A 25,781-nucleotide genomic window follows, 5' to 3' on the forward strand; every position below is an offset into this window, starting at 1 on the left:
CCCTCCCCTTCCTGCTTCTCCAGACTTCTGAGTGAGGGTTTTGGGGGTTATTGTATCTTGATTGATAGATAGTCCCCTTCCCCTGAGCTCTGCAGAGGGCAGACTGCCTCTGGTGTAGCATGGCTCAGGGGGTCAGCAGTTCGATCCTCTGACCTTCTGTGGAGCATTTCTAGCTGGGCAGCAGCCCACTCAGAAGGCCCTGAAATGCCACGGAAGTCACTCCCGAAAGCAGCATCCTTCAGGAAAGTGGAGGGAGGGAGGGAGGCAGAACCATCTCCACCTCCTGCACACGAGAGAGCTCTCTGGGGAGGGAGGGCCAGAAACTGACCCGATCCCCATGGGGATTCTGCTGCCCAGAATCTGAATTTAACCTCAGGTGGTTGCTTTTTAAAAGCCTCCTTGTAACGTGGGGGGCGTTTTGCATGGGCCCCTGGCGGCTGGCTCCGAAACATCCTGTTGAATGCCTTCCTTTCTCTGCAGATCCTCCTCCCCCAGCGCAGCAGCAGCCGCCTCCTCCAGCCGACGGAGTCACTCCGCCTCCTGCAGGGGCACCAGCGGCCTCCTCGGCGCCCTGATGGGGTCCCTCGACAAGGAATTGCTCATGCTGTGCCAGTAGCAACTCAACCCCCCCCCCTCTCCGTTTCTCACTCCTCCCTTTCGCGGCTCCCGTGGGCCCGGCCCGGCTTCCCTGCTGGGGGGGCACAAGCGGCTGCGGCTGCCTCCTCCTCGTGGTGCTTGGCCTCCTGACTTCGGGGCTTGGGCCAAAACACCCTCCCAGGCGGGCTGCTGCCACGTGCCAGAGGCAAAGCACCACGATGCTGCAGCATGTAGGCCTCGGCACAGAAGGACAGAGGCGCACTCACCACCAGCACCCCCGGCCTACCTGCCTGGTTCGCACTGCCCAGAGGGTCTGCAGGGGAGCGGCCTTAATCGGAGCCTGGGGGGCCAAACTGGCTGGCCCGCACACTCTGGGCACAAAGGCTCCCACCTCCTCCCCTGCGGGCCCCTCTGCAAAGGGCTGTCACCCGAGAAGGCAGGTGGCCCCTTCGCTCCCTCTCACTCTTTTTAGTGTGTTCTTTTAAAAAAGAAAAAGACCAGACCAGACCAGTGGCCCCCGGTCGGCACATGGGGCTCTTTAGGAGCAATGGGGGGGGGTCCCTGTCCAAACTACCTCTTGCAGACAGGTGTGCAGGGGGGGGGAGCAGATCTGGCACAAGAAACGGCCCTGGGTTCCTTTTGGGAGACAGGAGCTCTGGGCCTCCTTCCCTCAGGCAGGCGCGACCTGCCGCCCCCCCCACCGCTGCCTCCCTTCGACAGCATTCCATCTGTGCCCAGGCTGGGGGAGGGGAGGGGAGGGGAGCACCCTTGACTAAAACTGCCCTGGTCTCGGGGGCTTCCTCTCTCTCCCAGGACTGCTCTGCTTGCTTCTCTCCATTCCAGACTCCCGCCTGCCAAGGAGTTCTCACACAGCGGTGCCACCAACATTTGCGTCCTTGTAGGGGACTTGAGAGAGGGACCCTTCTGGACCCAAGAGGGCCACCATGCGTGTCCACACCACGACGTGCTGTCTCAAGGTGGTTGCCGCTGGTGAGAGGCCGGGTCCCTCCTCGCTTGCCTCAGCACCCAAAAGGGCGATGGGGGTGTTGCCTCTGGCTCTACTGCATGGCCATGGGGCTCCCTCCCTCGGGGGGCCTCTGAGAACACCAGGGTGGGGCTGCCTGGGGCGGCATTGGTGGAGGAGGCGCTTGTGTCCGCTGTGGCCAGCGCAAGGCCCCTGCCTCTCTCCCCCCCCCTCCCCAAAAGCACACCCACCTGTCCTCCCCCCACCACCTTCCCACCCCCTCGGAACAGCATGGGACTGAGGTTCCAAACCAATGTCCTCTTTAGACTTGCCGTCCTCAGGTTGTTTTTAGCGCGATCCACTTCCGTAAAGGTTCCAGGTGGAGACCTTGTTTTTCTACTCGACTGTTGACTGTGTCTTGCCCCGTACTCCAAACGGTTCACATGGTAGCATTTCTGGACAGCTCAGCACGAGGTGACTTTTTCTTCCGAGCTGCTCTTGTGTGTGTGTGTGTGGGGGGGGGGACAACAACTTTGTTCTTGCAGCACAGCCACCCAATTTTGTGAAATAAACATGCGGGTTTTTTTAAACAGGAAAAATACGTCTGTGTCCAACACATTTATTGGGGTGTGAGCGAAGGGAGAACAGGTCAAGGCCAGCTCTGGGCATCCCGGTGGCCACCAGAGAAAGATGCCCCTCCCTTCCTCCTGCCTGCTCCAGTCGCTCACGGGCGCGCAGTCTTCTCTCTCAGCCTGCCAGCGTGACACCGTGATTGGCAGCCACGCATGGACGTGTTCTCTGCTGAGTCACACCACTGGGCTGTAAAGGTCCGTCTTGTCTGCTGAGGCCCGCAGCGTATCTCCAGGGTCTTTCACCTGCCGCCTGGCCCTTTTAACCGGACTCGAGCCTGGGACTTTTGGCACGCCCAGTAAATGCTCTGCCACTGAGCCACGGCATCCGGACTGCAGGGCTTTCCCTTTTGTATGGCAAGCCCCACCTCTGGCTGCAGGATTCAGGCGAAGGAGAAAAGTGCTTTCCGATCATGGAGCAGCAGCGGGCCCTTTGGGGGGGGGGCTGCTTCTGGTTGTGTGGAGACAGGAAAAAAGGAGTTTTCAAGTTGGCAATGGCAAAAACTTTATTCAAACAACAAGTTTCAAAGCCTGTTCCTAAGAACGGGCCTTGAAAGGGCCCCCTCCCCTGGACCCTGGCCAGGCAGTTTTGGGTGGGAGCTCGTAGCCAGATCAAGTGGGGTGGGCAGCTCCTTAGCAGGCAGTCAGCAGGCCCTCGTTAGCAAGGCCTCCACCCCGACCCTTTGCCCGGGTCCCTCTCCCCTTACCTGCCGCTGGCTCCAGGTACTGAGGCATCTGAGAGCAAAGAGGCTAGAGTCCAGGGAAGGAGCTGCAGGGCCAATCTGGGCAAAGCTGGACATACCCTGATTAGCCCTATTCTAACTTGGACAGCCGGACATGTCCCACATGGATAAGGATATAAACTGTTATAAGCAGCAACCTTATATTTTAAGACTTATATCTTGGGTCAACTAATATCAAACAAGGGAACCCCTGGCTAGGCCAAGGGAGCCTAATACAAGAGCCGCTTCCAGTCTCCGTAGGCAGCAGTGACCCTGATGGGCCGAAGGTCGGATTACTGACTTGCACGGATTCAGAGTAAGGCAGCGTCAGGTGTGTTCACCTGGGCTCTAGAGCTGCTTGACATGGGTGGCCGCCGAGCACAAGACACTGTTGTTTGGAGAGTCACATATGAACACGTGTGAAACTGCCCTCTGAGTCAGACCTTCAGTCCATCCAGGTCAGCATTGCCCACTCTGACTGGCAGCAGTTCTCCAGGGTTTCAGGCAGAAAAGGGTCTTTCCCATCCCATCCCCTCTTGCCAGCCAGACCTTTCAGCTGGAGATGCTGCTGGGGAATGACCTGGGACCTTCTGCAGGCCACTGAGCCACGGCCCCTCCCCATAGGCAAGCCTCTTTGCACTTTAGGCGTCACAGCACTTCCTCTTCCCACCCCCCAAGAACTCAGTTGGGTCTTCATTGAGATGCAGAGCACCTCCCCCCGCCCCCCCCCCCCGAACTAATCCTTGGCACTAAAAGTGTCGATCCTGCAGACAATGAGCCCTTGGAAGGCTGGCTGGCTGGCTGGCTGGGGGGAAGCAGCCCCAGACCCCTCCGCTTAGTATGCACGGCAGCCCCTCGGGGACGAGGCTCCTGCATGCCCTGGCTGGATTGGCTCTCAAGGAACAGTGTGGCCCATTGTGCATGCCCCCCCTGCTCAGCACAGTGGGCACCCACCCACCCACCCACCACCCTTCCCAAGGCCAGGGGCTTTGCCATGAAACTGCCTTGTGTTGAATCATAGACTCATGATGTTGGAACGGGCAACCAGGCCCTCTAGTCCACCCCTGCTCAGTGCAGGATCAGCCTCAAGCATCCAGGAGAAGGATCTGTCCAGCCGCTGCTTGAAGACCACCAGTTGGGGGGAGCTCAGCACTCCCGTAGGAGTTCCATTGATGAACTACTCTGTGAAATGTCTTTTTTCCGAGATCTAGCCAGGATTGTTCTCCATGTAGCTTAAACCCATTCCTGCGGGTCCTGTCCTCTGCTGCCCACGGGAGCCTTTTCCTCCCCTCCTCCAAGGGACAAGCGTTCAGATACTTGAGGAGAGCCTCCTGCCCCCCGCAGTCTCCTGGCTGAACATCCTCAGCCCCTCAGCCTGCATTTGCCTCCTCTGCCGCCGCCTCACTCAGCCTGCTCAAATGGAGCTTCCAGTCCCCACGTACCCCAAGATCACGTTTGCGCACACGGGCACCCAGAGGCCTCCCTCCCATCCAGACACAGGCCCTCAGAGTCAGCCTTGTCTGTTCCCAGCACAAGTGGAAACCAGTCCTCCCAGCATCCTTTCAAGATATAAAACCGGAGCCTTCCTCAAACAAGCATCTTTCCTGACTGCTCAGTTCTGTCTCCATCAGGGGCCCCCCGAGCAGGGAGATGGAAGGATGGGGAGCCGTCAGGAGAGCCCTGCTGGGTCAGGCCAGGGAGGGCCCCTCTAGACCAGCATCCTGCCTCAGACGGGCCAGCCAGTTCCTCTGCAGGGCTGACAACAGGGCCCAAAGGCCGTGTGTTGCCTCCTGGCTCTGGACACACAGGATTAGTGCCTCTGAATGTGGAGGCTCCCCTCAGTCACCAGGACGAGAAACCATCCATACGTCCTCCATAGATCTGTGTATTCTCATCCTGAAGAGGGCCCTTGGCTGAGCACAGCTGTATTGACCGGGGCTTCAAAGTGGGAGGGATCCCAGTAAAGTTGGACTCCCTCCAAAGTAGGCAGAATAATCGTCATACGGCGTCTGCCCTTTTTAAACCAGTATTTCCCAGATTCAGCACGAACGATTCTCCTTCAGGCCCTTGACTCAGGCTGGGAGCGGCTGCTTCGGGTGGCTCCTTTAAAGCTATCTAGAGCGTTCTCCGTGGCATCCAACCCCAACACTTTCCTCTAAAGGCCTGACACTGAGTGTTGCCCCCAGGCAGAGGGCTGCTCCGAGGAACTCAGCCAAAGGCTGGGCAGGGGCCTGAGTGGAAATGCCCATTCCGGGGAGGAGGTCACACATGGAGCTGCTTTCTCCGCATCAGACCTTCGGCCCCTGCGGGTCAGTCTTGTCTGCTTCGACCGGGAGCGGCTCTCGTGGGGCTCAGGCTGAGGCCTCTCCGCTGCTCCTGGTCCTGTTCGCTGGAGATGCCTCCGGGGATTGAACCGGGCCCTCCGGCCCTCCTGCGTGTCCGGCAGTCTCGGCCACTGAGCCACAGTCCTGCCTGCCCCCTGCTGGGCCAGAAGGCCCCTTCCCCTCCTTGCCAGAGACGCAGGGGAGATTCCCCGCCAGGCCAGGCCAGCCCGAGCAGGGTCACTTCTCCAGCCCGGCTGCCTGCACACCAGTGGGGGGGGGGGGCTCTTTATCTCAAATACTCCCCTGCCCACCTTGCCAGCCCCGATTCCAGGCCCACAACCCCTGCGCCGTCCCGGCCACTGCTTTGCGCCTGCCATGGGGGCCCCGGTGGCTGGGCAGGCAGTGAATGTCCCGGAGGCCGCGCCCTCCCTACCCAGCAGAGGCTCCCGCCCGCCTCTGGACCAACGCCCGGCCGCTGTGGCCAGGCCCCGGGCGCCCCGAAGCCGCCCGGGCAGGGAGGAGGGGAAACGCCCCTCTTGGGCCCCCCGGCAGCGGGTCGTCGGTCGCGGCGCGGGAACGACCTTCCCGGGAGGGCGCGGGCGGCCCAGCCCGGTCAGCACTCCGAACAGCGCCCTCGGGCCGGCCCTTCGACGGCTTCCCTCCCGCGCCCAGCGGCTCTTTCCCGCGGGCCTCTGCGCCGGACCCCAGGGCGCCCCCCCCCAGTGGACGCAGCCGGCCCGGGGCCCAGCCCCCCCAGCCCCCCCCCCGGGCCTGCGCCCTGCTGAAAGGGGGGGGGACCGGCGAGCTCGGCCAGGCGCGGGGCTTCGGCGGAAGAGACAGGCCGGGAAGAGGCTGCGCCCCTCCCCCGGGGCCCCCCGCCCCCTCCTCCGCTGCGGTGGCCCCTGGGGCCTCGAGATCCGGCTCCAGCGGGGCCCTTCTCCCCTCCCCTCGCCTCCCCCCCCCCCTAGCTCCGGAGGCGCACGAGCCGAACTCGGCCGGGGCCCCGTTAGGAACCCCAAAGGGCAGCCGCGGGGATCTCGGGCCCACGGAGGGGCTTCCCGGGGGCGGCGCGGGCCCAGCACCCTTCGGGGCCCCGGCAAGGTCCGGCCCGGCATCCGCCTTCAAGGCTGCCCCGGGTTGGGCGGAGCGGCGGCCCCGGTGGGGGCTTGCTCTCCCCCCCCCGCCCACCCCCAATTCAGGTGGGCAGGAGCCCCCAGCCCCACGGAGCAGCGCCCAGGGCGGCCTGGCCCCAGGAGCCCGAGGCCTACAGGCGCCGCGAGTTGGGGGCGGAGGAAGGGGGCGCGGGGGGGGGGGGTTGGAGCCGAGCCGGCTTCCCGGACTGAGCCCCACGCAACGCCCCCTTCTGCCGCACCTGGTGACTGGGGGGAGGGTCGGCTGGGCCGAGGTCCCAGGCAGCGCGAGATTCGAACCCACGACCCTCCCCCCGGGCTTCCCTGGCCTGCTGCCCCCCCCGGCCGCCCAGGGTCCCGGGGGGGGCGCCGGGAGGAGGGTCGCCTGCACCGCCGCGGCCGCCGCCTCCCGAGGCTGGGGCTGGGAACGCCCCTTCCCTCCCTCCCTCCCTCCGCCGCCCCCCCCCCCCCGCTGCCTGCAGCTTGACTCGCTTGCTCGAGCCGCCTGCGCCGGGTGCGGGTGCGGGGGGGGGGGCTCCGGCGTGCATGTGCAGAGCGCCCTTCCCTCCCTCCCTCCCTCCTCCCTGGCTGGGCTGGGCTGGGCTGGGCTGGGCCGGGCCGGGGGCGTCTTCGCGGCGCGCCTTGCATGCGGCGCTGGCGGGGCCGAGCCCGGCTGCGGAGGGCGGGACTCGGCGGCGGCGCTCGGCGCCAGCGTTGCAAGGATGGGGCGCCCGGCTGCTCCCGCTCCGGCCGCCCCCGCCGCCCGCCTCGCCGCCCTCCTGGCCCTCCTGGCCGCCCTCGACGCCGGTAGGGGGGGCGGGGCACGGCGGGGGGGGGGGCGGGGAGGGGGCTTCTGGGGGGGGCTGCGCGGCCCCTCCCGCTTCCCCGGGCGCCGAGCACGAAGAGGGGGCAGCGGGAGGGCGGAGGGAGGTGGGCAAGCCGTTGGCATGCCAGACACGTGTCGCCGGGTCCACACGCCCTCTTCTGCCACCCGCCGCTACCGCCGCACAGCCAGCGCCGCTTTCCCGGGGGGCGGGGGGGCGGGCCAGGCAGCCGAACCCCCCTCCGCCCCGCCCCCTCCCCGCGGGGTCCAGTGGGTCCAGAACGGGGGCTGGGGGCACGGGGCTGGGGGTGATGGGCAACCAGCGACGGGCAGGGCGGGGGGGGGGGGCGCGGCCGGGGTCTGCTCCCCTCCGCCCGGGTCATTCGGGATTTGGCGGGTCGGGGTTGGGGCCGCCCAGCTGGAGCAGTTTCCCCTCAGGGACAGGAGCCCCCCCCCAAGGCGGGATTGGGGCAGGGTCCGCTCCCGCCCCCCTTTGCAGCCCTGTGCCCCCCCCCGACGGAGCTGCCTATTCAGCACCTCGGTGCAGGCCCTCCCCCCAAAAAAGCCCCACCCCAAGCCTCCAGTTGTGGCTCTCATTTGGGCTTTGTCTGGGTGGAGGGGGGGCTTGCCTCTGTCTCTGGGCAGGAGAACCCCCCCCCAGCCCCTCCCCCGCCAGGATATGGGCTCCCCTGGCACCTTGCGCCCAGAGGATTGGGTGCCTGGAGGCAGAGCCTGGCACAGCCGGGAAGGAAGTTCCCCGTCTCGCCCCCCCACTACAACCAGCTGCCCCCCCCCCGTGATTAATTCTGCTCTACTACGCTCCGAATGAGGGGGCAGCAGAAGCGGGTGAATCAGAGCGCCAGAATGTGTGGGAATGAACACGGGTGCTATTTTTGCCACAGCTGCTATGGGAAGGCGAGAGGAAACATTGGCAACGTGTGGGGGGAATCCTGTGGGGTGGAAGGGTTGGCCAGGGGTCTCCGGGGGAGGGGTGTTGCCTCCCCCCCTCCCCCCGTCGCCAGCGGCATCTTGGTAGCGCATGGCTGGGATGTGAGCATTAAGGGCTTCCCTTTTTTCCAGCTTCCGAGCCACCTCCACGCCCCCCCAATGCTACTGACTTCCAGGCCGCCCCCTGGCAGGGGGGCAGAAGACCCCCGGTGACTGTAAGTGGAGAGGCCTCCGGGCCGGACCCTCGAGCCCCTTGGCGGAACAATGCCTCAGCAGCCCCGGCCTCTTCCCAGGCAGCAGGACCAAAGGAATCCCACCCCCGCCCCCCCACTGCTCTCCCCGAAGGCCCAGGCCCCGCTGCTGCTTCCGATGACCCCATGGCCCGCGGCCCCCCTGAGGCAGGCCTCCCAGTGAGGCTCCTTCCCGGGGAGAGGGACCAGATGGGGACCACCCTGTGCTTGGGCTGCCTGGGGGGTGGGTCTCAAGCGCAAAAGCCTTTGGGGAGCCACCCAGGCCCCATGGAGGCCCTCTCCTCCGGCATCACTGGCTTTGCTCTGCCCGCCCAGGAACAAGGGGGCCCCAGGAAGCGGCCGGAGAAAAGAGATTTGCCGGGGAGTGCCTCCCCCCTCCCCGAAAGCCAGGAAGAGGCGGGGAGCGGAGACCAGCATGCCAAGGCCTCCCCGGGCGAGGGGGACAGGGCAGAATGGACCGCCCTCCCCACCGTCCTGGAGTTCGCCTTGGAGACAAGCTCGCTGGCGGGCCGAGACCTCAGTTACGGCACAGATGAGAGAGACCTTCTGCTCGGCACCACTGGGGAGGCCGTGCTGCCGCCCCCCACTTTGAGCGGCCCCATCCAGACACCGGAGGAGACACGGAGGGCTGTGGAGCCGGACTCGGCCCAGAAGGAGGAGCCTCTGGAACTGTGGATAGACTCCTGGAGCAGCTCCCCTTCGCAGGGCGGTCAAGGCCGCAGCGACCTGTCAGGGCTCAATACCGAAGCGCCCCGGTTGGCTGCCACCCCTTCAGTGCTGGACCTCCGGACCTCAAAGCCCTCCTCAGACCCGTCGGCCTCAGAGATCATCGACATCGATTACTACGACCTCTTTGAAGGGGACGGTCTGGGGGGGCCCGGCCCCGATTCCACCAAGAGGAAGCCTGCAGAGGACAAAGGGATGTCCTGGTCCCTCCACGACCTCTATGACGACTTCACCCCCTTCGATGAGTCTGACTTCTACCCCACCACCTCCTTCTACATCGATGGGGACGAGGAGGAGCTGGAGGAGCCGGAAGATGATGAGGAAGAGGAAGACGGGGGGGGCGGGTTGGCCCGCGATCTGGAGGACGAGAACGAGTACCGGATCCCCACGCCGGGGGGGGCCAAAATCCAGACTGTGGCCCAGGAAGCAGAAGCCACCAGCCGGCGCTACGTCATCCCCCCCCTTCAGACCTTTGTTGTCTCGGGGGGCAACGGGGGGGCCACGTCAAGGCCCCGCCCAGCGGAAAGTGGCAGGGACCAGAGCCTGTCTGGCGGCACCGAGAACAGCACCGACTGCCGGATCGGGTACGTCCGGCACAACAACTCCTGCAAGTCGGTGTGCGACATCTTTCCCAGCTACTGCCACAATGGGGGCCAGTGCTACCTGGTGGAGAACCTGGGCGCCTTCTGCAGGTGAGACAGTCCGGCTGGGAGTGGCAGGAACAATGTGGGTCCCTGTGACCTGAACTCCTGGTCCCCTGGGTGGGGGCCGGCCTGCTTGTCTAGGGTGGTGGGAAAAGCCTTTGCACCACAGCAAGCTCATGGCCACCCCATCAGATTTCCCTGGGGAGGGGGGGGGGCTGATGCCTCTGCCCAGCAGCCCTGGCCAGGCTCTGGGTGTCCTCTGCAAGGAGGGCCAACCCTGCTCCACTTCCAGGCTCTGAGGAGGTTGAGTGGCCCAGGCTATCCAGGCAGCGCAAGGGAACCCTAGAGGGAGCGGACCTCTGCCTGCCTGTGGGTAGCGACCGGGCCTTTCTTACAGGCCTCCTGGCAGGGGTGGCCCTGCTGAGCTTTCCCAAGGGGATGAGGCTGGGCTAGTTCATGGCCTGGGGTGGAGGGACATTGCCTGCCCCTGCATGGAGCCCTGGGCCTTCCTGGGTGGTCCCCGTCGAAATAGCGGCTAGGGTCAGCTCTCAAATCACCACCCAATTTCAGCAAACCTTTCAAGGAAAAGGACGTCCAGCGTGGCTGGCCACTGCCTGCCTGTGCCCAGCAACCCGGGCCTTCCTTTGCAGCCTCCCACCCAAGTCCTGCCCAGGCCTGACCCCACTGAGCATGTGAGGTCTGAGGGGATGGGCTTGCCTGGGCCCCCAGGGCAGGGCAGGGCAGGGCAGGGCATGCTGCGCTGGGGAGGTAGAACACGCAGCCTTTCGGAGTAGGTCTGGCCTCACCTGTCTCTGCGGAGGCCCCCATACAAGGACTAGCCAGGTCTGGCCCTGCGGAGCTTCGTCATCCGGCTGGCCTGGGCTCTCTCCCTCAGAATATGACGCCTGCCTCTTCCAGTGGTGAAGGAGTTGAGGCAGGACTTGGGGAACGGCGGACCCTGCAGGAGGGGCTGCCCCCTCCTTCCTCTGCAGCCACCTCTCTGCTCGACTGGCACGCCTACCTCGAGAGCCACGGAGGGGCTGGGGAGTCAGGAGGGTCTGGGGCGGAAGAGGGGGCACCTGGGACCCTCCCAGCACACTGGACTCCCCCCTCCCTCTCCAGAATGGCACAGAGAGGGCCCGGATCTGGGCCTTTGCTTTTTGAAAAGTGCTCTTTGGCCTCCACAGAGCAGGTCCCTAAAGCTGGGTGAGCTTGACGCCTCTCCTGCCATCTCCTCCTGCCCTCCCTCGGCATGGCTCAGGGCAGCGCCTGTGATTTTCCCTTCTCCTTTTGAACTTCACAGCACCCCTGTGAGGTGGGCCAAGCAAAGGGCTCCTTGGGTTGTGCCCAGTGGCTCAGGGCTCTGGGCTGTGGCCAAGCATTCTCAAGTCCCTGAAACAGGGAAGGACAATGAGATCCTCAGGGACATACTGCAGCCAATGTCATTTTATTTATTTACTGGATTTGTTTGTTCCCTGCCTTTCTGCCCCGCAGCATCCTTCTTCTCTCCTCCCTTTTGTCCTGACAACACCCCTGTTGGGTGGTGGCCCAGTTTGGATGCCTTCTAACCAGATGCAGGTCTCCCTGGCCAGCAGGGGTCAGTCCCCAGGGAGGAGTCCTTACCAGGGGGTGGGGGGCATGGCATGCGGCGCTCTCTCCCTGCCCCCCAAATCCCCAGGAATTTCCCTGGGGGGCTGTGGGCTGGAGTTCTATGGCTGCCACCTTCTGCCTGCCATGTGCTAGCCCACATTGCCACGCCTTCCCCAGGGGAGGGGCTGGGGCTCAGTGGGAAAGGCTCTGCTTGGTGTTCAGAAGGTCCCCAGTTCAATCCCAGCAACCTCTCCAGTTCAGAGCCTCGTGTAGGAGGGGGTGGGAAAGACCCTTTTCTGCTGGAGACCCTGGAGAGCGGCTGCCAGCCTGAGTGGGCAATGCCAACTGTGGATGGGCCCAGCGTCTGATTCAGGACAGGGCGGGTTCATGAGTTCATGAGCGGCAGGATCCATGCCTAGCAGTCAAGGCACCTTCTGGCTCCGCCCCCCGCCCCCCCCCCGCCTCGAGTGCTCGCCCCCAGAGCCTGACCCGTGGCCTGGGAACAGAAGCCCTGGTTTCTGGGCGTCGGGCAGCCGAGGACAGAAGGGAGGGAAGTCTTCCCCCCCCCCCCCCATCTGTGTCTGCTCAGCGAAGCTGGAATTAGGTCAGAGCAGCCCTGACAAGACGTTGCACAGGCCACTAATCAGCTCCGACAGGCGGTGGAGAAGGGAAGCCGCCCCAGCCGGCAGAGGGCCAGGCCTGAACTGGCAGCACCCGGCAGGCCGTCTGCGGGGAGCGCGGGGTACAGGCCTCACCAGCCAGCTGAGGGGAGGTTGACGTGTGGAGCCATGAGTTCAAATCCCTTCTCCTCTGCGCCCTGGGTTTTCTCTATTTATATTCTGCTGCTCTCACCCCTGTGAGGCAGGCCAGACTGAGAATGTTTGACAGGCCCATGGTCAGCCAGTGACCTTCCATAGTAGAAGCAAACCTGGATTTGAACCCGGGTCGCTGCAGGGCAGCCGTTCTGAGCAGATGGGGAGAATTCACTCGGGGCCCCTCCGTCTAGCTCTCCTCTTGCGGGCTTCTTCCCAGGGAGACCCTCTGGCACCCCGGCTGTTGGCCAGGAGCAGCCCTGGGCCCAGGGCCTGCATGTCGCTTATGGACAGGACCTCTCGAGGTCGCTGGGGAAGCCCTGCGAAGGGCCCGGAGGCCGTTGCTACGGGGCCTGCATTGTCTCTGCCTCCAGGTGCAACACCCAGGACTACATCTGGCACAAGGGCACCCGCTGTGAGTCCATCATCACGGACTTCCAGGTGATGTGCGTGGCCGTGGGATCCGCCGCCCTCGTGGTTCTGCTACTCTTCATGATGACCGTCTTCTTTGCCAAGAAGCTCTACCTGCTCAAAACCGAGAACAACAAACTGCGCAAGACCAAGTGAGTGGGGAGCCCGGGAGGACGAGGGGCAGGAGAGAAGAGCGCAGGGGAGGCAGGCAAGGGGGAAAGGTATGTTTCAAAAAGCAGCAGGGATGGAGCGTAGTTCTGGGCGCGTCAGCTTGGTGGAGTGATGGCTTCTAGTCTGGGGAGCCAGGCTGGATTCCCCATTCCTCCTCCACCCATAGCCAGCTGGGTGAGCTAGGGCTAGTCATAGTCCTGATAGTGCTGTTCTCACATAGCAGTCCTGTCAGAAGCTCTCTCAGCCCCACCTGCCGCACAGGGTGCCTGTGGTGGGGAGAGGAAGGGAAGGTGACTGGTTTTCCTGCTCCCCCCAACAGCGTTGTGTAGGGTAGGAATTATCTGAAAGGAAAGGCAAGGAGGTGGAAACCGTAATGCTCCTCACAGCTCACGTCCCTTTGGAAGGTCCAGGTGTCTCCCCCCCCTTGACAGTTCACCCGCAGGAAGTCTCTTTTTATAACAGTCCTGTCTACCTGACTGGGTGCCCAGATGGCAGGTGGCTTAACAGGCAGAGGCACCAACCTGCTGGGCACCAAGAAGGTCCTTGGCTTCCTCCCTTGATGACTCCAGTGGGAGGTGGTTGGAAAGGCCTTTCTCTGCCAGGGACCCTGGAGAACCACGGCCACTCAGAGGAGGCAAAGGAGAGGTCCGTGGGCCAGTGGCCTGGCTCTGCATAAAATGGCTTTATGTGTTCTAGAACTTCAGCAGGGGCCCTCCCACAGCTGTCCTCAGCACCATGCCCATTGCAGGCCCAGTCCTTTGTGCCCACACCATGCCCTGTAGTGGCACTGGCTGGGGGGGATGCCAAGCCCTGGAGGGGATTTGTATCCACAAACTACACGCCAACTCTGCCAGTCTGGTCAGGCTCCCAAGCTGCTCTGGAGGGAATCCCCTCTCTCTGTCCAACTCTGTGATTTGCAGGAGAGTCTCCCGGCTGGGAAAGAGGACAGGCTCCTGGGTGTTGGCCTCTTTCTCCGGAGTACCCCTGGAGGTTGGTGGGAGGGGAGCAGAAGCCAGGAAAGGGGGTTGAGATCTCCAGACGGGGAGGATCAAGGCTCGCTAAGTGGCAGGGGACATTCCAGAGGGGCACAGAAACCCAGGCAATGAGCACACTTAGTGGCCCGCACCACAGGGAGTCAGACCAGGAGGCCGTCCCCGTCTGCCCTTGCGGAGGAGGCCAGGGGGTGTTGGGGGGCATATGTGGGCTCCTTGGAAGAGAGACATTGGGTCTGACCCAGTAGGTCTGTTCTGACATGCCTCAGAGAGAAGGAGAGGGGTCTGTAGAGCCTTCTGTACACCTGTCTCCCCCATGGACGATGCACGTTTTCTCGCTACTTCTTGTCGCTAGTGCAGAAGGGCTGGTTCACCCACCTCTGTCTCCCTCGGGGCCTGATGGGAGCCCCAAAGGGGGCTGGGGGGAACTGGAGCCAGTGCCGCCCTGACTCAGGACTAACCTTTCCCACTGAATGGCATTTGGGGTTTGCATCTTTCAGTTGTGCTTCCTCACATAGTGTCATGTGCTTGACTTTGGTTGCCATCACACCCGCCTTGTGAGGGAGGCCGGTGTTGCCATCCTCAGTTTACAGGGGGCAAGATCCCTGAGAGCAAGCCCCCAGGCAATGAACTGGGGCTTACTCTTGAGTGGACCTGCTTCAGCCGGCTCCCACTAGCTTGGTGACGCCTGCTGATTGGGTGACCTTCTGTGATGTCACCAAAGAAACCCCTCCCCCACCAGCTCCCCAAAGCTCCTTTTCACTTCTCAAAGAAGTCCTTTATTGCTTCTTCTCATTAGGGGATGAGGGAGTTGGGTACATTCTGGAACATTCACAGAGCAGCAATTAGAACGGAAGAATGGCAGTCAGCCGGTTGCGAGAGGGACGGTGGTGGCAACGGAGCCAACGCTGGGCTTGTTTCTGCCCGTGTCACGGCCATGAAGGGAGCAGGAGCCAAGGGATGAAGAGATGTCTGAGGACTCCTCTGCAGAATCATAGAGAATCCTGGAATCCTTGAGTTGGAAGGGACCTCATGGGTCATCTAGTCCTACCCTCCTGCACTAGGCAGGACACTCACAACCGATAGGGACCCAGGAGGTCCCTTCCAACTCTATGATTCTAACCCTATCGCTCGTCCATGGTAACCTGCCACCCCCTTAAGCCTTCACAGAATCAGCCTCTGTGCTTTTCTTTCTTCCACACACCCCTTTCCCCAGTATCTTTCTTGTCCCTGCAAGTGGCATGAGAGGGCTTTATTATTTTTAAATGTAGTTGACAGATCACTATAGCTTATAATGAATTCCCAGCTTTCATTTTAAAAACCTCAAACCTCCTGAGACCTTTCTGTTGTGAAGTTATAAGAGGGTGCGTGCAGCCTACATATTTTCCCATAAAACTCTGCAAGAAAAAAGGGATTAGAAGTGCAGGATTTGCGGCCCCGAGATATGGCCTGTTTAGGCTGCAGCCATCCGCTCATTTCCCTGTCTTTCTGCAGCAACATTTTCCACTGTCTGTAAATGGTCAGGTGTCATTCCTGAAGGAGGGTGACAGAGCCACCGCCTCCCTGCATCCCTCGCTCTCAAAAGAGAAAGCCACAGCTGTGCTTTGGCTGCAGACATGACCATGTGTGAAAACCTGCTCTCCCCCCCCCCCCCCGCCAGCCGCCCCCCCCCCCCGCCCTCATCAGCCCCAGCCTGTTAACCCCGCGTAACCCCTCTAAGCATCTGGCTGGGGCTCAGACTCCAGCCCTCTTTCCTCTCGCAGGGCTGGGCGGCATGGCCAGGGCAGGCCAAGTCCCTAATGAGTGGTTAATTACGGTTTGAAAAGTGCCTTCAGTAATCGCTTTGCTCAGTCGGCCTGCAAACATTCTCCAGCGAGCTAGCGAGGACCGGCCTGCGAACCCCGGGAGAGCCCCCCCCAGCAGCAGACCCACCCGCCTCTTCCGTTTTATTGCTGTGTCATGGACAGACAAACAAATGTGTGGTCCTTTTCATCACGGGGACCCACCATGGTCAGGAGCAGAAAACCCGGCTTTCCCTACCCGAAGGAGCCCCAAAGCAGCTTCCAAACCCCTTTCCCTTCCTCTCCCCACAACAGACACCCTGTGAGGGAGGTGGGTCTGAGAGAACTGGTCTGTGAGAACAGCTCTGAGAGAACTGGGACTGGCCCAAGGACACCCAGCTGTCTGCATAGAGAGGAGGAATGGAGAATCAATCGCAATTCTCCAGATTAGAAGCTACTAACTACTCTTTAACCATTACACTATGCCGGCTCTCCTCCTGGAGCATCGTAGGATGGAGTTAGATCTGTCTTTCTTTCCCTCCATGTTTGTCCCATCCTTCTTCCAAGAATCTCAGAATGACCTCCTTGCTCTCTCCTCCCCATTGAATCCACATGGCAGAAGGGTCTGCATTTCTACTGTCCTTTGCTCGAACAAGGGTGCCTTGACCCTCCAAAATGTATCCGCCGAAGCTCTTGCTGGTCTCTCAAGGTGCTGCTGGACCCAGGTGGCTGCTACCCTTGGAGGCAGAAATCGACTGATCCTCCCAAGGTCACCCATCAAGCATCATGGGGGTGGGGTGAGCAGGATTGAAACCAGCATCTCCTGCACTCTAGTATACTCTAGCATACAAGAATGCACACCCAAATGCCATGTGACATGCATTCGCATCCATGCACTTATGTATTTATATGCTGCTTTTCTTCATTTGGGATTCAAATTAGCTTTGAAACGTTGTTTCCCCCTGCTTTGCCTGGCACATTGCCATGCAGTCTGCATCCGCATGCAGAGTTTTGCTTGGTGAGTGTGGAGAATGTGAGTGTGGCGGATAGTTCTTGGTAGTTCTGGTTCTCTGACTTGGCTACCCCTTGTTCCAGCCTTTCTGTGTACATGGTTGTCACACACACACACACCCCTGTAATGCATGAAAACCAGAATTCCTGATGTGCTCCATGTTCACAGGACAGCTGCATGAAATTTCAGTGCACATCTCTCCACCATCCATAGCTTTGTAGACCTTAAGCACCGGGGGGGGGGGGTTGTGGCTCAGTGGTAGGGCCTCTGCTTGGCATGCAGCAGATCCCTGGTTCAGGTCCCGAAATCTCCAGTTAGATGGACTAGGTAGGTGAGGGGAAAGACCTCCTCCTGAGATCCTGGACGGCTGCTGCCGTCTGAGTCGGCAATACCGACCTTAATGGAAATCCAACGTCTTCTGCTGGCTTCTCTGACCTCTCTCAGCCCCACTTGCATCACAGGGTGTCTGTTGTGGGGAAAGGGAGGTGAGGCGATTGTAAACCGCTTTGGGACTCCTTTGGGGAGTAGAAAACAGGGTATAAAATAAACAACTCTCTTCTTCCCGGAGGGAGTTTCTGGGAGACTGACCCCGCCCTCCCCAATTTCCCCTGCTGGTCCTGTGTAGGGTTGCCGGCACTGGGTTAAGAGATGCCGGGAGATTTGGAAGCTGAGCATGGGGTACGACCTCATAGTGTCAAGGTGACAGGCTCTCCCAGTCTCTTTCCAGTTTCCCCCATTTTGCAGTTCATTCCTGCCTGGCCAGCCATTTTCCCAAGCTCTTGTGCAAACCACTTTAATTTCCAGTGCAGATGAGTCTGGAGTCATTTCTGTGGAATAGTTGGTCCTCTTGAAGGGTTGCTAATCCCCAGGTGGGGCCTGGAGATTTCGCCCAGAGCAAACGGCTACTTAGAGGGCGGGCTGTCTGCATTATTCCCCACGGAGCTTCCTTCCCAGGTTCTACCCCCAAATACCCAGGGATTTCCCAACCTGGAGTTGGCACCTCTATTTGGAGTTCCCCCCTCCCTGGATGGGGACCAACAGGGGCAGAGGCATAGGCTTGCTCGTTCCGGGTTAGGAAACTCCTGGAGATTTAGGGACGGAGCCTGGGGAAGACAGAACCCTTTGGGGTCCAGACTCCAAAGCCTCCGTTTCCTCCAGGGGAACTGAGCACCATAGTCTGGAGCTGACCTGTAATTCCTCCTGGGGCCTGTTCCCCTACAGACCTGTCTTTAGGGTTGTGTGCTTCTACTGGTCGACAGTTTGGGTTTTTGTCCCACGCAGAAGTGTCCCAGAATTTGCTGCGGGGCTATGAATTTGCAGGCTGCCTCTCGCAGAAGAGATGGGTCGCCCGAGTGGCAGAGCCCCCTTCTCCAGGGTTCACTGGAGCTGCCTCCCCTCAGCCTGCCAGCCGCCCTCCCCTTTCTTTTCCAAGCCGCTAACAAATGCAAATGAGCTGGCCCCCAGAACCCACAGGCGCCCTCCCCGTGCAGCCTGCTCAGGAGTTTCGTGGCAGCTGCATCTCAGCATGGGGGTGGCTGAGTCTGGCAACGGCAGATGGGGCTTTGTCCCTGGAGGGGGAGGGCGGGGAAATTCCATCACGGGCGCCTCCTGAGCCACAGGTCACCCTGGAAGAAGGGTGGGGAGGTAGGGGGCAGCAAGAGCTGGGGCACCAACTCTGGATCGGGTAGTGGGGAGGAATTCCTGTGTAGCTGCGGGTTTTTTGGGGTGGGGGGCCTCTGTGGGTTATGTCAGCTTGACAGTGCTTCCACCAGCAGCATTTCAATTGAAAGTAAACACTGTTCATTTTAATTAGCTCCGGAAGAAGTGAGCAGTGATGCCTAGAAGCTCCTCCCCTGCCACCAGCTTTGTTAGTCTTCAAGCTGCTCCTGGACTCCGACCCTCTTCTGCTTTAATTAGGAAATACTTCCCTTAAATCCACCCCGAGTGTGTGTGCCCGGGCCAGGGGGGGCTCCTTCCTGCAGAGGAAACAGCCAACTCGAACCCCCTTGCAAGGATGGGCCGATCCACCCCCTCGCTTGGAGGCCAAGTTCTGCACAGTCCTCTGTGTTTCTATGGGGAAGGAAGTCCTACAGCATTGTGTGGGGCTCCCTGCTGGGTCCTGGGTCTGTGTCCCCGGATAGCAGCTTGGTTCACTGCCTTTCCATGTCGCTGGATTTATCCTGCAGGAAGCAGGCCTGGCCTGTGTGAAACGAGGTGAAACGCCCCCACTCAAGCTTTGAGGCCAGACATGGAAAGCAGGTCCTGGGGCTAAAGCCCCCAATGGCCCCTGCTCTTCGGCAGCCCGAGTGGTCCTCTGCCTGAGTTTGCGACCGGAGTGCTTTTGTTGTGCTCCATGGGAGTTTCTGACTGCCGTCTTTCTCTCCTTCCCGCTTTTCTCTTCTTGCCTGCCAGCAGATATCGAACTCCATCGGAGCTCCACAATGACAACTTCTCCTTGTCCACAATTGCTGAGGGCTCCCACCCAAATGTAAGGAAATTTTGCGACACCCCGCGTAACCTCTCCCCTCATGCCCGTGCCTTGGCTTACTATGATAACATTATCTGTCAGGTAACTCGTCTTCTTCACCTCTCCCCCTTCTGCATGCTTCAGACCCCCCCCCCCGGCAGCCCTCCCACACTCTCCTGCCCACTTCAGGGAATGCTCAGGGCAGCCTTGGCAAAAGGCCTTGCTAGCGGGTGGCCAGGGGGGCCCAGCAGTAGGAGAGGTGTGCCGTTGTACCTCTGCATGCTTCTGCACGGTCGTGTGACAGAGGTGGTAGTACTTAATCCCCATCCTTTGACATACGGCGCCCATCTTATTTATTTATTTATATTGTGATTTCTTAGTCACCACTCTTTTGAGACTGGTTCACGTCGGTTTACAATCGCAAGGGTTTAGGGAAGGTAATACAATGTGGTCGGAATGGTTCCCGAAGGACTCTCGCTTTAAGTCTAGTGCTGACCAGAAAAGTCGATACAGGAGAAAGAGAGACTCCCAAATGTCCAGTGGTCTTTGCAGGCCCCCATACGGGACAGCTGCGTCTTCAAAAGACAGGGGCTGGTTGGTCTAGAGAGCTTTGCAAATTAGCAATTTCTTACTTCTGCAAACACCAAGCATATATATTAAAATAAGTGCTTCAGTCTCAGATTCCTGATCCATGAATCCTGCCCCTTCCGCCCAATGTGGCCCAGCTGAAGCGTGGCCCAGGGTGAGAGAGCAAGCAAGGCCAGAGACAGTGTGGGTCAGGAGAGACTGGGGGCAGCACTCGCTCTTGGAATGCTTTACCTATTTGTGCTACCTTTACTTGAAGTGTCATTACAGTCGCACAGTGACAACCTGTGGGGCAAGCTAGGCTGAAAGAGGGCAGCCTATGAGCCACGTGTCCCAAAGTGTGGTGGGAATGGTTTTAAGATGTCCATATGCCCCGGAACATATGCCTTGTGCTTCGAATTTATTCCAGCATACTCTGCACTGTACCCCAGCAGGCCTTCATGAATAAAGTGGGTTCAAACCTAGATTTCCAGTGCTTGAGCCACTACATGATGCTCCCTGCTAATGCTCCAGATTGTCGGGAGCTCTTTGCTGTAGCCCTCTGGAACAAAAATGGGATTTCCAGGCCCCACAGGAACCCTGATTCTTTTGCCTCCCCCTGCTCCTAGCAACATTAGTTTTGCTGTGCCCCCTCCTCTTTTAGTTGTGTATGCCACACAATAGTGGTAGTAAAGCACCACTACTATTAACAGTGATTGCTAGGCAGCATCAGGGCTGTGAGGTTCTATCCTCTCTGAGTACAACCAGCCATGAGAGCTGTTAGTAGTGGTTGCTAGGCAACACAAGTGCTGTAAGGCTTCATCCTCTCTCTCTAGGCCCAGCCATGAGAGCTGTTAGTAGTAGTTGCTAGGCAACACAAGGGCTGTAAGGCTTCATCCTCTCTCGCTAGGCCCAGCCATGAGAGCAGTTAGTAGTGGTTGCTAGACAACACAAGGGCTGTAAGGCTTCATCCTCTCTCGCTAGGCTCAGCCATGAGAGCTGTTAGTAGTGGTTGCTAGACAACACAAGGGCTGTAAGGCTTCATCCTCTCTCGCTAGGCCCAGCCATGAGAGCAGTTAGTAGTGGTTGCTAGACAACACAAGGGCTGTAAGGCTTCATCCTCTCTCGCTAGGCCCAGCCATGAGAGCTGCTAGTAGTGGTTGCTAGGCAACACAAGGGCTGTAAAGCTTCATCCTCTCGCTGGACCCAGCCATGAGAGCTGTTAGTAGTGGTTGCTAGGCAACACAAGGGCTGTAAGGCTTCATCGTCTCTCACTAGGCTCAGCAACGAATGCTGAGTGCTTATTTAGGTTCTGCAGGCTATATGGCCTTCTGATTCACCACCACCCACCACCTGAGTAACGTCTCTAAGGCACATAGAGGTTATGAACAGTTGTGACCCGCTGTTAGTGGCTCACATGTCCAGATCTGGGATCTACCCTAACAGCCTCTTTGGGGACATAGTTCTCTGTTGACCTCCTGCCTCTGTTCCCACCCAATGGCCTGAAGTACCCTAGGTGCCCTGCTGCATCTCTTAGGGGTCTGGGATGTGCTGGGGCTGCTATTGTTGTCTGCTGGCACAGCTGTCGCTTTGAGCTTGTCTGAGCAACGTGCTTCCCTGCTCCGTGCCTGACTTGCCCCTGCCCTTTGTGTCCATTCACATGTGGGCCTGCCCTGCTTGTCTGCCATAGCCTGTGTCTGTCTGTCTGTCTGTCTGTCTGTGTATGATGCATCCACACAAGTTTGGCCAGAAGCTGTGCAATGGTGGGATGGGGGGATAGGGATGGACTAGTTTTGATTTCCCTTCTTTTCCATGGCTGGTGGGGCAGAGGGAGAGGCAAAGTGCTTCATAATGCAACAGCATGCTCAGAGCATCAATAACTCTGTGGAGCATGAGAGCAAATCTCTATAATTTTTCGTGTGACCCAGCCAGCACTTCATGGGAGGTGACTGGGGAAGAAGGCAGCTAGGTGTAGTGGTTAAAAGTGTCAACTTCTAATCCGGTGAGCTGGGTTTGATTCCGTACTTCCCCACATGCAGCCAGCTGGGTAACCTTGGGCTCGCCACAACCCTGATAAAGCTGTTCTGGCCGAGCAGTAATATCAGGGCTCTCTCAGCCTCACCCACCCCACAGGGTGTCTGTTGTGGGGAGAGGAATGGGAAGGCGACTGTAAGCCACTCTGAGACTGAAAGTCCTGGGCTCAATTGCTGATGGATGTCAGGGATCAGGTGGCAGGGAAGACTTTTCCCTGCCGAAGACTGGCTGCCGGTCAGAGCAGACAATGCCAAACTTGCTGGCCGGGCTCACCGTCATCATAGCCCCACCGTTTTCCTAACCTGCAGCAGTCTCCCGTAGCTGCCAGTTGCAACATAAAGCTCTCAAGCAGGGTAGATCCGAACTCCCCATGCCTTGAGCTGCGTTTTTGCACCTATATTAACCATGTTGGTCTGAAGCAACAGAACAAAGTTTTTGTCCAGGGGCACCTTTAAGATTAACAGAATTTAATTCTGGAAAGTTTACACCCAGGATTAAACTTTGTTGAAAGCTTCTTACCACTTGACTCAAACACTGTACTTTTGCACCACTTGGTGATAAAAGCTCTGCTGCATCTCAGGTCTCCCAACACCTGGTGTTATCTGTGCCAGGTTCCACCAGGGTCAGCGAACTCACATGCCCAGCCATCCCCACCCTATCATGGGGTGCACCCCTCCAGGGGTCTGAGCCCCAGGGGGTCATAAGAACATAAGAGCCCTGCTGGGTCAGACCAGGGAGGGTCCCTCCAGACCAGCCTCCCGTCTCACCCAGGGGCCAGCCAGTTCCTCTGCAGGGCCAGCCACAGGGCAGAGAGGCCGAGGCCTTCCCCTGAGAAGACCCTCAGAAGAGCCCTTCTGGGTCAGGCCAGGGAGGGTCCCTCCAGTCCAGCCTCCCGTCTCACCCAGGGGCCAGCCAGTTCCTCTGCAGGGCCAGCAACAGGGCAGAGAGGCCGAGGCCTTCCCCTGAGAAGACCCTCAGAAGAGCCCTGCTGGGTCAGGCCAGGGAGGGTCCCTCCAGTCCAGCCTCCCGTCTCACCCAGGGGCCAGCCAGTTCCTCTGCAGGGCCAGCAACAGGGCAGAGAGGCCGAGGCCTTTCCCTGAGAAGACCCTCAGAAGAGCCCTTCTGGGTCAGGCCAGGGAGGGTCCCTCCAGTCCAGCCTCCCGTCTCACCCAGGGGCCAGCCAGTTCCTCTGCAGGGCCAGCCACAGGGCAGAGAGGCCGAGGCCTTCCCCTGAGAAGACCCTCAGAAGAGCCCTTCTGGGTCAGGCCAGGGAGGGTCCCTCCAGTCCAGCCTCCCGTCTCACCCAGGGGCCAGCCAGTTCCTCTGCAGGGCCAGCCACAGGGCAGAGAGGCCGAGGCCTTCCCCTGAGAAGACCCTCAGAAGAGCCCTGCTGGGTCAGGCCAGGGAGGGTCCCTCCAGTCCAGCCTCCCGTCTCACCCAGGGGCCAGCCAATTCCTCTGCAGGGCCAGCCACAGGGCAGAGAGGCCGAGGCCTTCCCCTGAGAAGACCCTCAGAAGAGCCCTGCTGGATCAGGCCAGGGAGGGTCCCTCCAGTCCAGCCTCCCGTCTCACCCAGGGGCCAGCCAGTTCCTCTGCAGGGCCAGCCACAGGGCAGAGAGGCCGAGGCCTTCCCCTGAGAATAGCCTCAGAAGAGCCCTACTTTGTCAGACCAGGGCCTTTCCCTGGTGGATCAGGTAGTTGGATTCAGCTTCCCTAACCGGGGTGTTTTGGGACATTAAAAAGAAGCCACACTGTACCTGGCTCATGCAAGAGTGAGAACGACAGTAGACATAAGGCTGCCTCTTCCCTTGCCACCCCTGGCTGGGTCCAAGCTGCTGATCAGTGAAGCATCCTGCCCTCTATTGCGGAGAGGGATGGGTCCATGCCAGGTGCAAACGCAGGAAAAGAAAGAGAGGTCTGCATGCTCCAGGAAAGTCCTCAGGTGTGCAGAAAATAGGACGTTCTTCCTTCCCTCCCTTTGCAAAGCGGGAGAGAGACCCTGATGTCCACAGGGAGGGCTCTGCATGTGGGCCGTCCTGTTGTTGCCATGCAACCCTGGCAGCATGAGGCCCAAACGCAGTCGCAAGCCCGCTCTTTGCTTGCGTGGCAGGAGGGGGAATCTCCCCAGGGCACCGAGATTGGAACTTGCGGCTTGCCTACCCTGCAGCCCGATGCAGCAGTAACTGAGAGGACATTTTTGCTAGATTCTAGTCCGGTAGCATCTGAGGGGCAAGCAAGATTTCCGCAAAGTGAGCTTGTGACAGCGGCAGCTCCCTTTTTCAGCTCCCCAGAGAGCTCATCTCTCAAAAGCGGCTGCCCTGAAAATTTTATTGCTCTCCACGGTGCTGCGGGACTTGTCTACTGCAGACATGCCCTTTCTAGCTGTCAGTTTGGATGTGGCCATTGCATTTGCACATTTCTGGATATGGCAGGGAGCAAGGGCGTGCATGGAAGTGGAATGGTGACGCTCTGCAGAAGCATTTGGGTGGGGGCAGTCTATTTTGAGAGTCAAAACCCCCTCCCTCCCTTTCAGGTAGACTTTCACATGTGTTTTATTTCCTCCCAGCAAACTTTTGAGCTGACAACAATCCTGCCAGGTAGGCTAGGCTACGAGAGGGAGTCTTGCCCAAGGACACTGCATGGGCTCTTGGCCAGGCGGGGATTTGAAGCCAGGCCTTCCCAGCTTCTGTTCTGCTCAGTGCCTCACTGGCTGTTGCTGACCTGCGCGTTAGGAGGTTCCTCGTGCTGTGCCTGCTGACTCTTTTTCTCTCCCCCTCTGCCCTCCCTCCCTCCCTCCCCCACCCTTAGGATGACCCCAGTGCCCCTCACAAGCTCCAGGACCCCTTGAAATCCTGCCTCAAGGAAGAGGAGTCCTTTAACATTCAGAACTCGGAGTCTCCCAAGCTTGACCATGGGAAAGGCGAGGCAGGCGACTCGGAGGGGAATTGCCTGCAGAACAACCTGACATGAAGCCTGGGAGGGGCAGAGCGCTCAAATGAAGGGGGGGGGGAAAGAAGCACGAGAGCCATTTCCTAGTGTACAAATCTCATTTCTTGTAACTGTTTGTTCTGTTTTCTTCCCTGACTTCATAGCATGCTTTGATGTATTTTGTACAGAAAAAAGAGAGAGAGGCATAATACACAAGAAGATGATGCCCAGTGTTTCCTCAATGAATTGTGGGTTGTTTGGTATGTCCCTGTCTATAGATCGCCTGGGTGAGCCCCTCCCTCCCTCCCTCCTGAGGTCGAGTGGCCCTTTAACCTCCCGGGAGAGTCCCCGGAGGGCTCCTTCCCTGGAGGGCTGAGGGGCCACCAGGACCAGGCCAAGCCCCACTGGGCCAGCGGCAGCAATGGAGGATGTGGTCCACCCCTTCCCCTCTGATTGGACCCCCACCCAGCGAGGCTGCAGGAGGAGGAGATGGGCTGGCTGAAGGCCATGGTCACTATCCAGCGCTTTGCTCAAAGCCATGAATCCTCAGCATGGCCACCAGCCCCTCCAAGGCCACTCAACTCCACTTGCTTCCTGGGGTGTTTGAAGTCCTCGATCTCCCCTCCCTCCCTCCCCCCTCTTTCCTCCTCCTGCCCCCCCCCCCCCCCCGCTGTGATTTCTAAACCTTTGCTGTGACTCAGCTGACTTTTTTTTTGGTACTCTTACCCAGACTTTTTTTGAGAAACAAGTTTAAAAATGTGAAAAAAATTAAAGAACTTGAAATAAAAACACACCTTTTTTTAAAAGTGAAAAGTGACCTGTTGTCTCTTGCTGTGGGTCAGGACAGTTGCTTGGCAAATGCATCAACAAAAACACAGGTGCGGAAAGATACCCCATGGAGGTATTTGGAGCTGGGCAGGCCTGAAGGCAGGTGGCCCAGAGAAGGTAGCAAGCCAGGGATGGGGGAGAGACGCGCAAGGCCAGAACAGGACAAACCGGCAAGGAATCGGGGCACAAAGTTGACCAGCAGGGACAAGCAGCTGCCTGACTAGTTCACCTGTCGTTATTCAAATGGGTCGCCATGTTGGTCTGAAGCATTCAAGGCTGATGCCTCTGATGTTATTGTCCACCTGCTATTTAGCGTTTTATTGTTCGCCTGTTACGGATTGCCTGGCCTGTGGGCTGTGTCGCCAGGAGACCCGAGGATTGTCCGGCAGCCGGGCAAGGGCTGCTCAGAGGGGTTGCCATTGCCTGCCTCATGT

The 25,781-nt window shown here is 59.7% G+C and overlaps 2 protein-coding genes across 3 annotated transcripts in view; both read left to right on the forward strand.

Moving 5' to 3' along the window:
* The window catches only part of SMARCC1 (SWI/SNF related BAF chromatin remodeling complex subunit C1), a 67,837-nt gene extending 65,677 nt beyond the window's left edge, over positions 1–2,160 (forward strand). For both annotated transcript variants that reach the window (XM_077304326.1, XM_077304324.1), the window contains exon 28: positions 481–2,160. In XM_077304326.1, coding sequence (XP_077160441.1) covers positions 481–575 — 95 coding nt within the window. In that variant the 3' untranslated portion in view covers positions 576–2,160. The remainder of the gene's footprint in view (positions 1–480) is intronic.
* On the forward strand, positions 1,542–25,332 carry CSPG5 (chondroitin sulfate proteoglycan 5). Its single transcript, XM_077304173.1, has 8 exons — positions 1,542–1,587; positions 4,212–4,421; positions 5,636–5,848; positions 6,205–7,173; positions 8,270–9,806; positions 12,535–12,723; positions 18,940–19,096; positions 24,400–25,332. The coding sequence occupies exons 1-8, from the start codon at positions 1,542–1,544 to the stop codon at positions 24,559–24,561; spliced, it is 3,483 nt and encodes a 1,160-aa protein (XP_077160288.1). The 3' UTR covers positions 24,562–25,332.
* Positions 25,333–25,781: the final 449 nt, after the last annotated feature.

Source organism: Paroedura picta, chromosome 11 (genome assembly GCF_049243985.1).
Source record: "Paroedura picta isolate Pp20150507F chromosome 11, Ppicta_v3.0, whole genome shotgun sequence".
Lineage (NCBI taxonomy): Eukaryota > Metazoa > Chordata > Lepidosauria > Squamata > Gekkonidae > Paroedura > Paroedura picta.

Coding starts and splice junctions, on each gene's coding strand:
- CSPG5 (XM_077304173.1), top strand. CDS start 1,542: ATGCGTGTCCACACCACGACGTGCTGTCTCAAGGTGGTTGCCGCTG. Junction 1,588..4,211: donor TCTCAAGGTGGTTGCCGCTG/GTGAGAGGCCGG, acceptor CCCTCCTCCAAG/GGACAAGCGTTCAGATACTT. Junction 9,807..12,534: donor AACCTGGGCGCCTTCTGCAG/GTGAGACAGTCC, acceptor CTCTGCCTCCAG/GTGCAACACCCAGGACTACA.